At 33.8% G+C, this 15447-nt stretch overlaps 1 protein-coding gene across 2 annotated transcripts in view; it reads left to right on the forward strand.

The window, feature by feature from the left end:
* Positions 1 to 15447, forward strand: part of WDSUB1 (WD repeat, sterile alpha motif and U-box domain containing 1) — a 35749-nt gene that overhangs the window by 11300 nt on the left and 9002 nt on the right. For both annotated transcript variants that reach the window (XM_008573349.1, XM_008573348.1), the window contains exons 4-9: positions 1687 to 1780; positions 2905 to 2938; positions 4642 to 4682; positions 5155 to 5261; positions 6010 to 6189; positions 10786 to 10926. In XM_008573349.1, coding sequence (XP_008571571.1) covers positions 1687 to 1780; positions 2905 to 2938; positions 4642 to 4682; positions 5155 to 5261; positions 6010 to 6189; positions 10786 to 10926 — 597 coding nt within the window. The remainder of the gene's footprint in view (positions 1 to 1686; positions 1781 to 2904; positions 2939 to 4641; positions 4683 to 5154; positions 5262 to 6009; positions 6190 to 10785; positions 10927 to 15447) is intronic.

Consider the following 15447-nt stretch of genomic DNA (forward strand, 5'->3'; position numbering starts at 1 on the left):
CCGAACCCTCAGGCAGGAGCGCCGCCGCGCTTTCCAAGCGGCGCACTATCCAGTGCGCCACCGGGCCGGCCCCTTTACAGACTCTTTTTAAAAACACTTGTACATAACAGCTTATAAACATGTAGTTAAAGTCTTTTTGGAAAGCATTTATCATCATTTGCACCTTGTTGTAATGCCTTATTCGTGAGGAGGAATAGACAGACATATGGCTCTTATATTTGAGAATATGACCTATTTCTATGGTCATATTGCAAGTTTTACAGTCTTCATTGGTTTGCAGCTTAATATTTTTGCTTCATTTGATTTATTGTGCCTACTTATGGGTTTGTGAGTTCCCAGTTAGAATGAAAGCCTTTTGAAGTTCATCATTGTATATCTAGCACTTAAAATTAAAAATTAAAGTGCCTTTATCATGCTCATATCTGCTCCCCAGATTAAAAAAAAATTTTTTTCCCCCTATTTTGAGCTTGAAACTTTTGCCTGCTCTCATGACCCATTTAGTTAAAATGCTTGCTGTCTTCATTAGGAGCCATTAACACTTCGAAAAAAGTTTTATTTTGTCTGACATAGCTATAGATTTTACTTGTTTATTCTTCCCCACCCCCAGGCCAACTTCTTAATAATTATTCTTACAGGTTGTCACCAAAATATATTGAATTCCCTCCGTTTACCTTTAAAGTAGTTGTGATATTTATTTTTAGTAATTCTAGAAAGTATAGAAAGGGTTTAGTGTTATCATACTTTGTATGGGTGTTATAAAGATACATGAGAATAATAAGATGTGTAAATCAGAATTGATTATTTTATTTAGAGAATGAGAAAATGTTAAAATTAAAAAAAAATTTTTTTCTGTCTCTGTGAACCTAAGAAAATATTTATTTATTTATTATTTTTGCTTTGTGTTTTTTTGGCAACTGACTGATACAGGGATCAAACCCTGTACCTTGGTGTTATCAGCACCACACTCTAACCAACTGAGCTCGTTGGCTAGCCCGGAAAATACTTTCTTAATATTAGATTTTAAAAAAATAAGCATTTGATTTGTTTAGTCTTTTGGGCAATTGGCATATTATCTTTTTATGAGATACTAAATTATTTGTGGTATATTTTATTTTTTTGGTGGCTGTCTAGTACAGGGATCAAATATTTCTGGTATAGTTTAAATATTTAAAAATAATTTGGTAGTCATAAAATTACTCCTGTCTAGCCTTTGCTGAGCACATTATTTTTTTAAAGAAATTTATTAGTGAGCTTTTGAAACAACTTAATCTCACGTAATTATTTGGTTATATGTATAGATACCTGAGTTGCATGAAGATTTAAAATATTTGTGTCCTTTAGATACTCAAAGATTATTGAATAAATAAGTGAACTAGTGATGCCTTAAAAATAAATCCTAAGCACGGTCAGCTTGCTGATTTTTTTCACCTTGTTATTTGTAGGTTTTGAGTTAAAATATAAAAGTACTCAAAGATTATTGAATAAATAAGTGAACTAGTGATGCCTTAAAAATAAATCCTAAGCACGGTCAGCTTGCTGATTTTTTTCACCTTGTTATTTGTAGGTTTTGAGTTAAAATATAAAAGTACTCAAAGATTATTGAATAAATAAGTGAACTAGTGATGCCTTAAAAATAAATCCTAAGCACGGTCAGCTTGCTGATTTTTTTCACCTTGTTATTTGTAGGTTTTGAGTTAAAATATAAAAGTACACTGAGTGGGCACTGTGCTCCTGTTCTGGCTTGTGCTTTTTCCCATGATGGGCGGATGCTGGTCTCAGGGTAAGCTATTTAGTTTAATTTTCTGAAACTATTTTGATATGAAATAGAACAGACATACAGAAAAGTATGTAAAACATAAAAGAATAGCATATGCATACTCAAGTATTGTTAGCTGCTAATAAAATTTCTCACTGTGTTTTAGCTGGAATTTAATATTTAAAGCTATAACTGATTTTTTACATCAAGAATGCATTATATGCTTCTCATCTTGTCTTCGATTTAATGTTTGAACTTTTAAAGTATAATTTCTATTTTGAACTTGTGACAAAGATTCTGTAGCCAATACTCATCATTGGATGGCCTACTGAACAGAAATTGTAAGCCTTCTAATAGGTGTGACTCCTGTGGTCAAACTATAATCAGCTACTTTTTAATAATAAATACAAATGTTAATGTTATACAGAGTGTAGTAACACTTATATTTGCAGATGTTTTCTCACCTTGCAACATATGTCATGGTGGCATAAAGACTATTTCTAAGAGGGGGGAATACCAGATAGAAGCATATTTATCTATTGCTTTTAATTATGTGCTTTGTTATATTTTAGTTTTCTTTGTATGATGATCTTTTCCCTGCTAGAATAAACCCAGATGGTTGCTTTTCATTTTTATACCACTAAAAGGAACCATGTAGTTAACATCAAGTTTAGAATTATAACTTTCAAAAATGGGTCACAATCAAAACAGGTATATATAGATTAGTAATTAAGGCACAGCCATATGCATGGTAAAAAGCAATACTATCTGAAGCAAAGCTGAGTAGTAATAGTTTTCTTTTTTTTTGTAATGGTTTTTCCATTTGAGTTACTAACTTGACGTGGAATTATGTTTTATGTATGTATCATAGGTGCTTGTTCTCTTTATGGCTACATAGTGTAAATAGCATATGCTGTTGTTTTAATGACGTGTATAATTTTCTGTTAAATTATATATATATAACATATCGTTTTTTGAATAAGAGTTCATACATATGAACAGAAACAGACTGCATTCTAAATGTTTGTATGTCAGATTTCAGCCTTTCCTTAAAAAGTTACTAAAATGCTTTAAAAATACTAATTACATAAATGCTATACTTTGTTTTTACAGAACTTTTCACCCATAATTTTCTTTTTCTTTTAAAGATCAGTGGATAAATCTGTCATAGTATATGATATTGTAAGTATTTCAAAATCTTCTGTGTGATCCATGTAAATTATATTTAATAGACTACTGAACTTAAGTTTAGTTAAGCACTATAGAAAAAGTATGTATGCTTTTTGTTTAGTAGGCCCCAAAATATAACATGTACATTTTCACAAATGTTAAAATAGTTATGCAGGTAAGGTATTGGTTCTGGTACAAGCCCTTAAATATTTCAATAATTATTTTAATATGGACAGATTTTAAATCTGATCAGAGAAAATACAGATTTAAAGAGCACCAATATCTAAAAAATTACTTTCCGTCAATTATTAAACTTTTATACCAGGCTTCTATAACAACAAAGAATGAATGTTTACCCCAGGGTTTTTGGAGAGTATTACTGAGAGTGCGGCCTATCATTCTTAGAGTCCTGGCTTGATTTAGAGACTAGCATAAGAAAGAGTAGGTCATCATGGACTTGGAAAAAGGGAATTTTTGGCAGTTCCATGTGACTGAGTTGCATGAGTATAAAGAAAAGTGAATGTTTTACACGTAACAAAGATGTAGTTGATGAAAGTATTCTCTAAGAGAAATCAGTGTTGGGTTGAGCCTTGTAATGATTGAGTTCAGACTGTAGCTATGCCAGCAAGAAAATGGAGATGTAAATCATCAAAGTGTAGTGGGTCAAGCAGGTAATCTAAACTAGTCTTCTACGCGGAAGTTCAAGTCACTGAGAGTTCTGGCAGGAAATGGGAAAGAATACTCAAGCAAGGTGAAGTAAATCCTTAATATTTCTCATGAACTTCTCATGAGATTTTACATCCACAAAAATAATGATAGCATTACATTTTCTCTGTAAAATATGTGTGAGTTCCAGTTAAATACACCTAGATGTTGGATGGCCACCTAAGTGTACTCAAAATCTAAGTGACTGTATTAGTCCATTTCTATAGCTTATAACAGAAATACCTGAAACTGGGTAATTTGTAAAGAAACAATATTTATTGCTTACAGTTTCAGAGGCTGGGAAGTCGAAAGTCCAGGGAAAACATCTGGTGAGGACCTTCTTTGGTGGTGACTTCAGTGACAGAGGGTATCACATTGTGAGTAGAGAGAGAGCGAGCTTCTCATGTGCTCTCCTTTTAAAGCCATCAGAACCATGCCCATGGCCACTATTAAACCAGCTTATAACGCAGTGAATGGATCAGTCCATTCACTCGGCATGGTACTCACAATCCGGTCATCTCTTCAAGGCCTCACCTTTCAATTACCATAATGGGATTTCCCATCCTCAACAATTTCAGTGGGGGTTAAACTTCAGTGAATTTGGGGGGACATTCAGTCTACACAGTGAACAATTTCTACCCACTGGTCCTGCAGTGTTTACAAGTCAAATGCCATAGTAAAAATTCAAATTATTTCATATAATAGAAGTTTAGGTTGCTATTAGTTCAAACAAATCAGCAAATGCCAGGGGTCTACTATACTAAAACTTCTAAGAAGATGGACAGTAGACAACAATGCTAATAATTGAGAAGAAGTGAAATAAGAACCTGATCATACTATTAGTTATAGATGCCAGTCTCTATTATTCATTGAGTAAAGTTTCAATTTACATTGGTTATTAGTAATAACTATTAGAATACATGTAGCATATAAACCATTTACATCAGGTGAGTCTTTATCAATAACTTCCCTTTTGTCTGAGTAAGTATAAAGCTGTTTTTGTTTTTCAGAATACTGAGAATATACTTCACACGTTGACTCAGCACACCAGGTCTGAAATTAACCTCTCTTTGTATTGATATAATTAAAAAATTAGTCAGAAGGTACATGTATTAGTTCGTTTCTGTTGCTTATAACAAAATGCTTGGAACTGGGTAATTTATAAAGAAAACAAAATTTATTGCTTACAGTTTCAGAGGCTGGGAAGTCCAACACAGTCCAGGGAACACATCTGGTGAGGGTCTTGGTGGTGGCAACAGTGACCCAGGGGTCTCACATGGTGAGAATGGTGGAGCAGACGGAGACTCACATGCTCTCCTTTTAAAGCCCCCAGAACTACGCCCCTGACCACCATTATTAATCCATTCACTATGGCATGGTCCTATGATCTAATCACCTCTTCAGGGCTCCTCCTTTCAATTATCATAATAGGATTTCCCACCCTCTTTACACCGTCACAGTGGGGACTGAGTTGGGCAGACATCAATTCACAGCAATACATAATAGTTGTATTTATTAATTAGGTATGTCACAACTTGTGCCTTTGCACCCAATATCCTTTTACTTGCTACTGGATCAATGGACAAAACAGTGAACATCTGGCAATTTGACCTGGAAACACTTTGCCAAGGTTAGTAAGGACATCATCTTTAAACCAGCTTGACTCCACTAACCGTTAAAATCAGAAATTCAGTAAGTCTTTTGAGAAGTTATTTACATTGCTTCTCTCAATATAAAGTATACATCCAAATTTAATATACTTTTAAAATAGTTTTACAGAAGCCAGTGTTAAAGTAGTTGACTTATGTTAAAAAAAACTGTTGATAAATGCTTTGAGGTCGGTGCATAGTCATGTATATCACACCTCCCATGGTTTTATAAGCTGTTTATTTCTACCTCATACTGATTTTTCAGATAAATATGGCCTGAGGACAATAGAAATTATAATTATATTTTGTTCATTTTATTTTTGGCCTCATCAAGCAACACTGGCATATAATTTGGGAGTTTTATTTTTATTACTATAAGAATTAACCAGATACTGGTGCTGATTTACAGATTTTAGAGCAAATAGAACATCTTTGCTGGTATAAATTTATGTAATAAAGAAAAATTGCTTTTCTGGAGTGAAAAAGAAAAAAGTGCAAAAGAGTTAATGTTAATGTTGTATTAACTAGATAATATTAAATGACTTAATTATAAATAGTGATATTTGATTTTTTAAAATTCTTAAAAGGAAATTAAATTAGTAAAACAAAGATATAAGGAAATTTCATTTACTTTGTAGTTCCAGTGCAAATGTTTATAAAGGCAGTTTTTTTTGTTTGTTATTTCGTGTGTGTGTGTGTGTGTGTGTGTGTGTGTGTGTGTGTTTTAAGCAAGGAGCATGGAAGATCAGCTGAAGCAATTTACTGAAGATTGGTCAGAGGAGGATGTCTCAACATGGCTTTGTGCACAAGGTTTAAAAGACCTCGTTGATATTTTCAAGATGAATAACATTGATGGAAAAGAACTGTTGAACCTTACAAAAGAAAGTCTGGCCGATGATTTGAAAATTGGTAAGATTAGTGAAAAATAGGCAGTCTTAAAAATGACTTTAATAATTTATTCTGGGGTTGGTTTTAGTTGCATTAATGGTTTCTTAATGTTTTAGCATAGTGATTATTCTGGTATATGTCTTTTTATAGAAGAAGAGTATGTTTTTATTAGGTAGGGAAAAGAAAATGTTAGATAGCATTTCTTTGGGTAACTAAACCTACACCACAATTGTAATTTTAAAAACTTACGTATTTAAAAATTGAGATATAATTCATGTACCATAAAATTCACTCTTAAATATACAATACAGGAATTTTTAACATATTCAGAGTTGTGCAACCATACCACTATTTAATTTCAGAACATTTTCATCATCCCAAAAAGAAACCTGTACCCATGAGCAGTCACTCCCTACTCTTCTTTTTCCCCAGCCCTTGGAATCATTAATCTACTTTCTGCCTGCACATATTTGCCTATTCTTGACATTTCATATAAGTGGAATCATACAGTATGTGGCCTTTGTGTCTGGTCTGTTTCACTTAGCATGTTTGCAGGGTTCATCCATGTTGCAGCATGTATAAGTCCTTCATTTGTTTTTATGACTAATTTTCCATTGTATGAATTTATTACTTTTTGCTTATACATTTATCAGTTGATGAAATTTGGGTTATTTCCTTTTTTTTTTAGGTATTATGAATAATGCTGCTATAAACATTCATGTGCAAGTTTTTGCTTGGGCATTTGTTTTCCATTTTCTTGGATATACAATTAGGAGTAGAATTAATGGGTCATATAGTAACTCTGTGCTTAACATTTGAGGAACTGCCAGACTGTTTTCCAAAGCAGCTGTGGTATTTTACAATCCTACCATCAATCTATGAGGGTTTCAGTTTCTCTACATCCTCACCAAAGCCTGTTTGCTTTTTTGATTATAGCCATCCTAGTGGTTGTGACATGGTTTCTCATTGATTTTTTTTTCTTTTTGTCCTTTTTGAGACTGGCTGCACCTCGCTCAGCCAGTGAGCGCACCGGCCATCCCTATATAGGATCCGAACCCACGGCAGGAGCACTGCTGCGCTCCCAGCGCCGCACTCTCCCGAGTGCGCCACGGGCTCGGCTCCTCATTGATATTTTGATGTGCGTTTCCTTGATGACTAATGATGTCTTGGCCCATTGGGGCTGCTATGACAAAATACCGTAAACTGGGTGGCTTATAAACAGCTGAAATTTATTTCTCACAGTTCTGAAGGCTGGGAATTCCAAGATCCAGGCACTGGAAAAGTTGGTGTCTAGAGAGGACCTGTTCCTGGTTCATAGATGGCACCTTACCCCTATGTAGTAGAAGAGGCAAGCTAGCTCTCTTTTACAAGGGCACTAATACCATTCATGAGTGCTTTACCCTCATGACCTAATCACCTCCCAAAGGCCCCACCTCTTAACATCATCACATTGGTGATTAGGTTTCAACATATGAATTTTGGGAGGACATATTCAGATGATTGCAGATGTTGAGCATCTTTTCATGTTCTTTTTAACTGTTTGTATATCTTCTTTGGAGAAATATCAATTCAAATCCTTTGCCCATTTAAAGAGCTGGATTATTTGTCTTTTTATCATTGTGCTTTAAGAGTTGTTTATTATTCTGGATATTAGATTCTTACCAGATATATGGTTTGGAAATATTTTCTCCCATTCTGTGGGTTATCTTTATATTTTCTTGATAGTATCTTTCGATACACAAAGTTTTACATTTTGATGAAGTCCAGTTTATCTGTTTTTTTCCCCCTTCTGTTGCTTGTGCTATTGGTGTCATATCTAAGAAGCCATTGCTTATTCCTTAATCTTGAAGATTTACACCTATGTCTTCTTCTATGACTCGTAAAGTTTTAACTTTTCCATTTAGGTCTGTGATCCATTTTGACTTAATCTTTTAATATGGTGTGAGGTGGGGGTTCACTTAATTCTTTCAGATGTGCATATCCACTTATCCCATCACCATATGTTGAAGAGACCATTCTTTTCCTTTTGAGTTGTTTTGGCACCTGTTGTAGAAAATCAATCGATCATAAATGTGAGGGTTTATTTCTAGACTCTCAGTTCTGTTTCATTGATCTATATGTCCATCCTCAGGCTGGTATCACACTGTCTTGATTATTGAAGTTTTGTAGTGAGTTTTGAAATTGGGAAGTGTGTGTCCTCCATCTTTGTTGTTGTTTTTCCGAGATTGTTTTGACTATTCTGGGTCCCTTGCATTTATGTATGAATTTTAGGATCAACTTATCAGTTTCTGCAGAGCCACCTTATTATATGGTCGTATTAAATCTGTAGATCAATTTGGAGATTCTTGCCATTTTAACAATATTAAGCCTTCCAGTCCATAAACACAGGATGTTTCATTCAGGTCTTCTTAATTTCTTTCAACAATGCTTTGTAATTTTCAGTGTAAAAGTCATTTTCGAAGTGTTCAATTCAATGATTTTTCATGTATTCATAGAGTTGTGCAGTCATCACCACTGTCTAATTTCAGAACATCTTCATCCCCCCAAAAGAATTCCTGTATTGGTTAGCAGTTATTTTCCATTCTGTTCTCTCCCTAGCTACTAGAAACCACTAATCTACTTTCTGACTCCATGGATTTGCCTATTCTGGACATTTCTTGTAAATGGAATCATACAGTATGTGTTCTTTTGTATCTGGCTTCTTTCATATAATATAATACTTTTTTTAAAGTATTCAAAGTTCATCTATGTTCTTGTAGGGTTATTAATTGACCCAATTTCAATATTGGTGTATCAGGGAATAGGGACACACAAGGAGAGGGAGAGATAGGGGAATGGCTGGTTGGTGGAGTAATCAGAACACACAACATTTATCCATTAAGTTTGCCATCCTGTATAGGCATGGTTCTTAGTGCCCCAAAACAGTTACAGTAGTGACATCCAGGATCACTAATTACCAATCGTCATAAAAGATATTATGATAATAAAGTTTGAAATTTTGTGAGAATTAACAAAATGTGACACAGAGACACTCGAGCATATACTGGTGGAGAAATGGTGCTGATAGACACAGGATTGCCACAAAACTTCAATTTGTAAAAAAAAAACCAGTATCTGAAAAGCACAATAAAGTGAGGTATGCCTGTATGTGAGCCCTTTTAAATCGCTAGGAAGCTTGTGGAGAAATGGTGCTGATAGACACAGGATTGCCACAAAACTTCAATTTGTAAAAAAAAAACAGTATCTGAAAAGCACAATAAAGTGAGGTATGCCTGTATGTGAGCCCTTTTAAATCGCTAGGAAGCTAATGGGCTTTTAAGACCCTAAATAGGCACTTTTGTGTTGAAATAGCTATCTCTTGAATTTGGATAGTGACCTCATAAAAAATCTGAGGGAATCTCTGAGTCATAGGTATTTTTACAGAATCATTCAATATGTAAAGAAATCATTGATTTGTGTTGTGGTGCTTTTAAAAAATTGTTTTAAAAACCCTCAATTTGGTTTTAAGAATGGCGTAAGAAAGAAGTCATAGGAAAGCAGTCCCTAAGCAGCGGGTAGCTGCTAGGTTGACTTGCCATATTTACATAAATATGGGCAACAAGCCCAGATAGATTTAAACAGTTTATTACTATGGCACAGCAGGCAGCATGAGATTCACATTCTAATTGATTCCCCTTTCTCCCTAAGTCTCATGGGGGTGATTTGTGTTTATGTCATAGCTGAGGAACCTTGAGCTTATGAAACCCCCAGTCTTGTAAGGTAACTGCTAGCCCAAGAGGAAGACATCTTTATATTCATTAGGAAACAAATGTGCCCTGTGACTGGGAGGGAGACACTGTCTCTAGCTTCCAAGGACGTTTACAAGTGTTCTTGAAAAGATTGAGAAAAAGGTATGTAAGACATCTATAAACACCATGGAGAATTACCTCTGAACAGAAAGCTGATTTGGCCTTTTACAGGAACAAGAGGCATTTCAAATGTTATTTTCTTCTACCTACCCCACCCCCAATACTCCAGCCTAAAGTAGAACTGTCAACTAGTTCTAAAAATGTAAATAGCCAATAACACTAAATTTCCTAAAATTAATTACACTAGAACTCCTAAAATTAAAAATTAGGATAATTTTTAAAAATTAATAAAAACGAATGGAACTGTGCATGCAGTTTTGGACAAACAGGTGAGCTTTATTTGTGACTTTCATGTAAGAATCAGCAAATATATCCAATTTTATTAAATTTAAAAATCTTATAACATTGAGTTTTTACATTAACCCAACATCTATAAAAATGATTTGTAAGAAACATTTTGCTGTATAAATTAACCCCCCAAAAAATGAAACTTTTCTGGATTTTGTGGCATATATTAGTGTCTGGCAACCTGAAATTCTTGAACCTGCAGAATCTAAGGTTGTTTAAAATAAGCTATTAGCTGCTGATATATTTTAGCCATACACTATTCTATACTACAAAGATTCACTAAGGAATTTATAAAGAAAACAGTTTTATGTGGTAAAACAGTATGTCAAAAGATTTTTTGTTGTAGTAAAGTCTATTTGCTGAAGACCTGCATGAAGATTACTAGTAGTTCTCCAGCCCTAACAGAATAATTTCTTTCCAGAATCTCTAGGGCTACGTAGTAAAGTGCTCAGAAAAATTGAAGAGCTCAGGACCGAGGTGAAATCCCTTTCTTCTGGAATTCCTGATGAATTTATATGTCCAATAACTAGGGAACTTATGAAGGATCCAGTCATTGCATCAGGTATGTGTGATGCTATAGTAAATTGCAGGGCATGTTTGTGTTAAATGAATACATAAGGTAGATAGTTCACAGAAGTTTGCTTAAATGTGATGAATTTTCACAATTCCTGTTTTATTTCTCATAAGTAGTTTCTGGGTTTTTTAAATAACTAGGGAACTTATGAAGGATCCAGTCATTGCATCAGGTATGTGTGATGCTATAGTAAGTTGCAGGGCATGTTTGTGTTAAATGAATACATAAGGTAGATAGTTCACAGAAGTTTGCTTAAATGTGATGAATTTTCAAAATTCCTGTTTTATTTCTCATAAGTAGTTTCTGGGTTTTTTATTTTTTAAGAACTCATTAGACCTGGGTGAACAATTGAATGTTGTATATTTCATAATAAATAAAATTGGACAGAGTAGGTTTGGAGTCGACACAAAAGGATTAAGTTTTATAAGTTAAACTTGTAAAATGTGTATTTAGTTACCAGAATGCAAAGATAAAATACTATTTTTTTGAGTAGACTGTTATGGTCTCTTATGTTTATTTTGTCTATTATGAATTTAAACAACCTTACAGAAGTAGAATTTAAAGATGATAAATGTGTTAGTCTGATTCAGTTGCTTATAACGAAATACCCAGAAATGGGTAGTTCGTAAGAAAACAAAATTTATAGCTTACAGTTTTGGAGGCTGGAAAGTTCAAAGTCCAGGGAACACATTTGATGAAGGCCTTCATGGTAGTGACAGTGACCCAGGGGTCTCACATGGCAGAAAGTGGCAGAGCAGAGAGAGTGATAGCTCCTCACTGCTCTCCTTCTAAAGCCCTGAGTACCACGTCCATGACCACCATTTTTAATCCATTTACTAGGCATGGTCCTCAGAATCTAATCGCCTCTTCAAAGCCCTACCTTTCAGTTACCATAATAGGATTTTCCACCCTCTTAACACTGTCACAGTGGGAGTCAAGTTTTGGGGGGACATTCAATCCAAGGCAATAAAGTTGTGGCATCCTACATTAATCTCTAATCATTGTCAGTGAACATAGATGTATGTACTCTAATAATGAGTGACTTCACATTATAGTGTTTCTTTTTTAAAAAAATTTTTGGCCTAAAACTTTATTATATACATTTCTGAATATTAGTCTATGTAATTTTCATTTGTAATATCTTTATTCCATTGTGGCTGTATGCTACATTTTGTTTGACTCTTCTAGTTGGTGTGTGTATGTGTCTGCAAATCTTTATATTGTAAATAGCATTACACCAATATCTTACATGCTTCTTTCTGTTGTTACCATTACTTAGGTAATGTTATTTCCAGGGGATGTGTCCCCAAGCAGAAATAACCAATCAGAGACTATTTTATAAATATGAAAGAGAACAGTTTTAATAAATTTTGTTAGATTTATTAGGTAGTTTTCGGGGAGGGGGGGAGCTAGAGTACTACCAGCACTATACTTGTGTACTTGTTTTCCCACAGTTTTGTAATCATTGAATTTTATAGCTCCATTTATTTTTGCTAGTTTAATAATTGTTTGAAACTGTATTCCTTACATTGCTAGGGAGGCAATGAATTTTTCTACATGGCAGTTTACCATTTAAATATGCTTGAGTATTCATCTATATGGTTAATTAACTTATCTGAAGGACTTAGATACTCACCTTATATATTTTGTCCACATGGTTAGTGGGACAAGTCATTAGAGTCTTATTTTAATAAACTTGATTGTCTCTATTTGCTCTGAACATTGGAGGCAATATATTTCATTAATATAACTATAAACAGTTTCTCCCGTTTAAAAAAATGACTAGCTTTCTTACATTTGGAATTTTATATTTGCTCTGAGATAATGATTAAAGTGAGAACCTGTTTGTATGTTTTGCAAATATCTTTTTTAAACTGTAACGTAATATATGCTTATTATGCTAAAAAAATTTCAAACATAAAGGTTTATAAAGTGAAAAATCACCTTATCTGGTCCTAAGTCCCAAAGGCAAGAATTAGTACCAGTTTAGCATAAAATTCTGGATATTTTTCACTGGGTATGCTTAAATATCCCATTTTTAATACTAATAGAATCAAGCTATTTTTGTAAAATGGTGTACACTGTTGTGCATCATGTTTGCTTTTTTTGTTTGGTAAAATGTCCTTGGACATTTACCTTTTTAAAATATATAGTCATCTCTAAATGCTGTTTTAATTTTTCTTGATTTAGTTCCCAGGGAAAGAAGCAGGCATCACTTTATCTACCTTGTTCCTTTTTAAAGGATGCCTGATATTTAAGTATATCTTTGTCCTATAACTTATTTGATTCCCTGTTGATTTTTTTCTGTTATAAACTGTGCAGCAGTAAAAGTGTATATAATTTTCCTTGCAATCTTAATGTGAATATTTTTCTAGGATAAATTACCTACAGGTGAAATTACTGAAGGGTATTGACAAATTGCCCTCTCAACAGAGCACAGAGATCCCTATTTCCCCCCATCCTTGCCTATACTGGATATTAGCAATCTTTTAATCTTTCTTAATCTGGTAAGAGAAAAGGAATCTCAGTTTGCATTTCTTTCTGTAATACTGAGGTTGATTACCTTTTTATGTTTTAACCATTTATAATTTTCTTATGTGATTCTTATTCATAAACATGTAGTTCAAATTCATTTCCTTTATTTTAAGTTTTTATTCTTTAGTAAGAAATATACTTATAAGAGGCAGTGTGGCACCAAAGAGCCAAACTACCTGGATCTGTTTCACTACTTGTTAGCTGTGTTTCCTTGTGGGAGGCCATACAACCTCTCTGTGCCTTATTTTCCTCATATACAAAATGGGGATACTAGTACTTACCTCATGGGATTCTTGTAAGGATCTAATCAGTTAACGTAAGGTACTTAAAACACAACATAATTTTCTATGAGTATAGCAATGGCTATATATTTTTGGCTCTGGTATGTTATATCAAGACTCTTGTTTGCATTTGTAAGAAACTCAATGCAAGTTAGCTTAAGCAGGAATGACGATTTATTAAAAGTGAGTCTCAGGAAATACTGGTGCCAGAGACTTGAGTGTAGTCAGGGTTCTGTCTCTTATCTATTCAGAGGCTTCTGAGTATTCACTTTATGTGATGTTCAATGTTTTTTTCTCACATGATATTAAAACATGACCACCAAAAGGTACCAAATTTTACAGTTCCACTCACCAGAGAGACCAATCTGACATTTTTTTTTCTGGCCCCAACTCCAAAAATCCCAGAGAAAGGAATCATCGGTCTAATTTGAGCCAAGACCCTACTGCAGTAGTAATGCACTGTAGGAACAAGGCAGAGTAGTATGATTTGCCCAGCTGTGGAGAGTAGGGTCTTCCATAAACATGGCAACCTCATGACAAGGAGAGTGATGGAAGGGGGTGTGGTACTGACCAAACAATAAATATCCACTACAGAGATTTTCCATGCCTTTACGTTCTTAGTAATATATGCTTTCAATTCACGTTTCTTTTTTTTTTTACCCAAAGATTGTTAGGAAAACTGTTTTAAAATTTGCAAGTGGTTTGGTTAGTTTTGAGGCTGTTTTTTGGGGAAAAGGTGTTTATCAGAGAATATAAAAGAGTGTTTCTTTGGGAATTTGAGATTTTCTTTGTATATTGGTTCATTGTTAACTTTCATAAAATTTCAGTGGATATTTATAAAAGAAGTATCTTCTCTTTGAAGAATTTTTTTTACATTATTGACATCAATATACAATGTATCAGTATATTAACAGTATATCAACATATAGATGTCAACCTTGTTAAATTATCTACTTCACATCCTCTATAACATGGCTGTCCAGTAGAATGTTTAGTGATGATAGAAATGTTTTCACTCTGTGCTGTCTAATATAGTATCCACTAGCCACATGTGTTTATTGAGTACTTGAAATGTGACTGAGGAGCTGAACTTTTTATTTAATTTTGATTTAATTCAGATGACCACATGTGTATACTATATTGGACAGACTTTTTATTTAATTTTGATTTAATTCAGATGACCACATGTGTATATACAGCTCTATAATCTAACTTTTTTGGAAATTTTGAGGTATAATTTACACACAATACCTTTCCATTTTAAGTGTACAATTTGATGAGTTTTTATAAGTGTATACACCTTTGCATGTACCATCACAGTCAAGATATACAAATATTATCATCGCAGAAAGTTTTTTCCCTTTGTAACCAATCCCTTAGGTAACCATTGATCTGCTTTTCATCACTACAGGTTATATTTGTCTTTTCTAGAATTCGATATAAATGGAATCAACCAGTATCAACTCTTTTGTGTCTGGCTTCTTTTGCTTAATGTTTTTCAGATTGATTTATCTTGTAATTTGTTCCTTTTTATTGCTAATTAATGTTCCATTGCATAGATATACCAGAATGTTTGTTTATTATCAAGGTCAAATAACAATATAGAGATGAATCTCTAAACAAAACATCTTATTTGGGGAAATAGAATTGCAATTCAAGGCATACACATAGCCTGGGGTGGTCTCCAGTATGT

This window comes from Galeopterus variegatus, unplaced genomic scaffold, assembly GCF_000696425.1.
Source record: "Galeopterus variegatus unplaced genomic scaffold, G_variegatus-3.0.2 Scaffold908, whole genome shotgun sequence".
Lineage (NCBI taxonomy): Eukaryota > Metazoa > Chordata > Mammalia > Dermoptera > Cynocephalidae > Galeopterus > Galeopterus variegatus.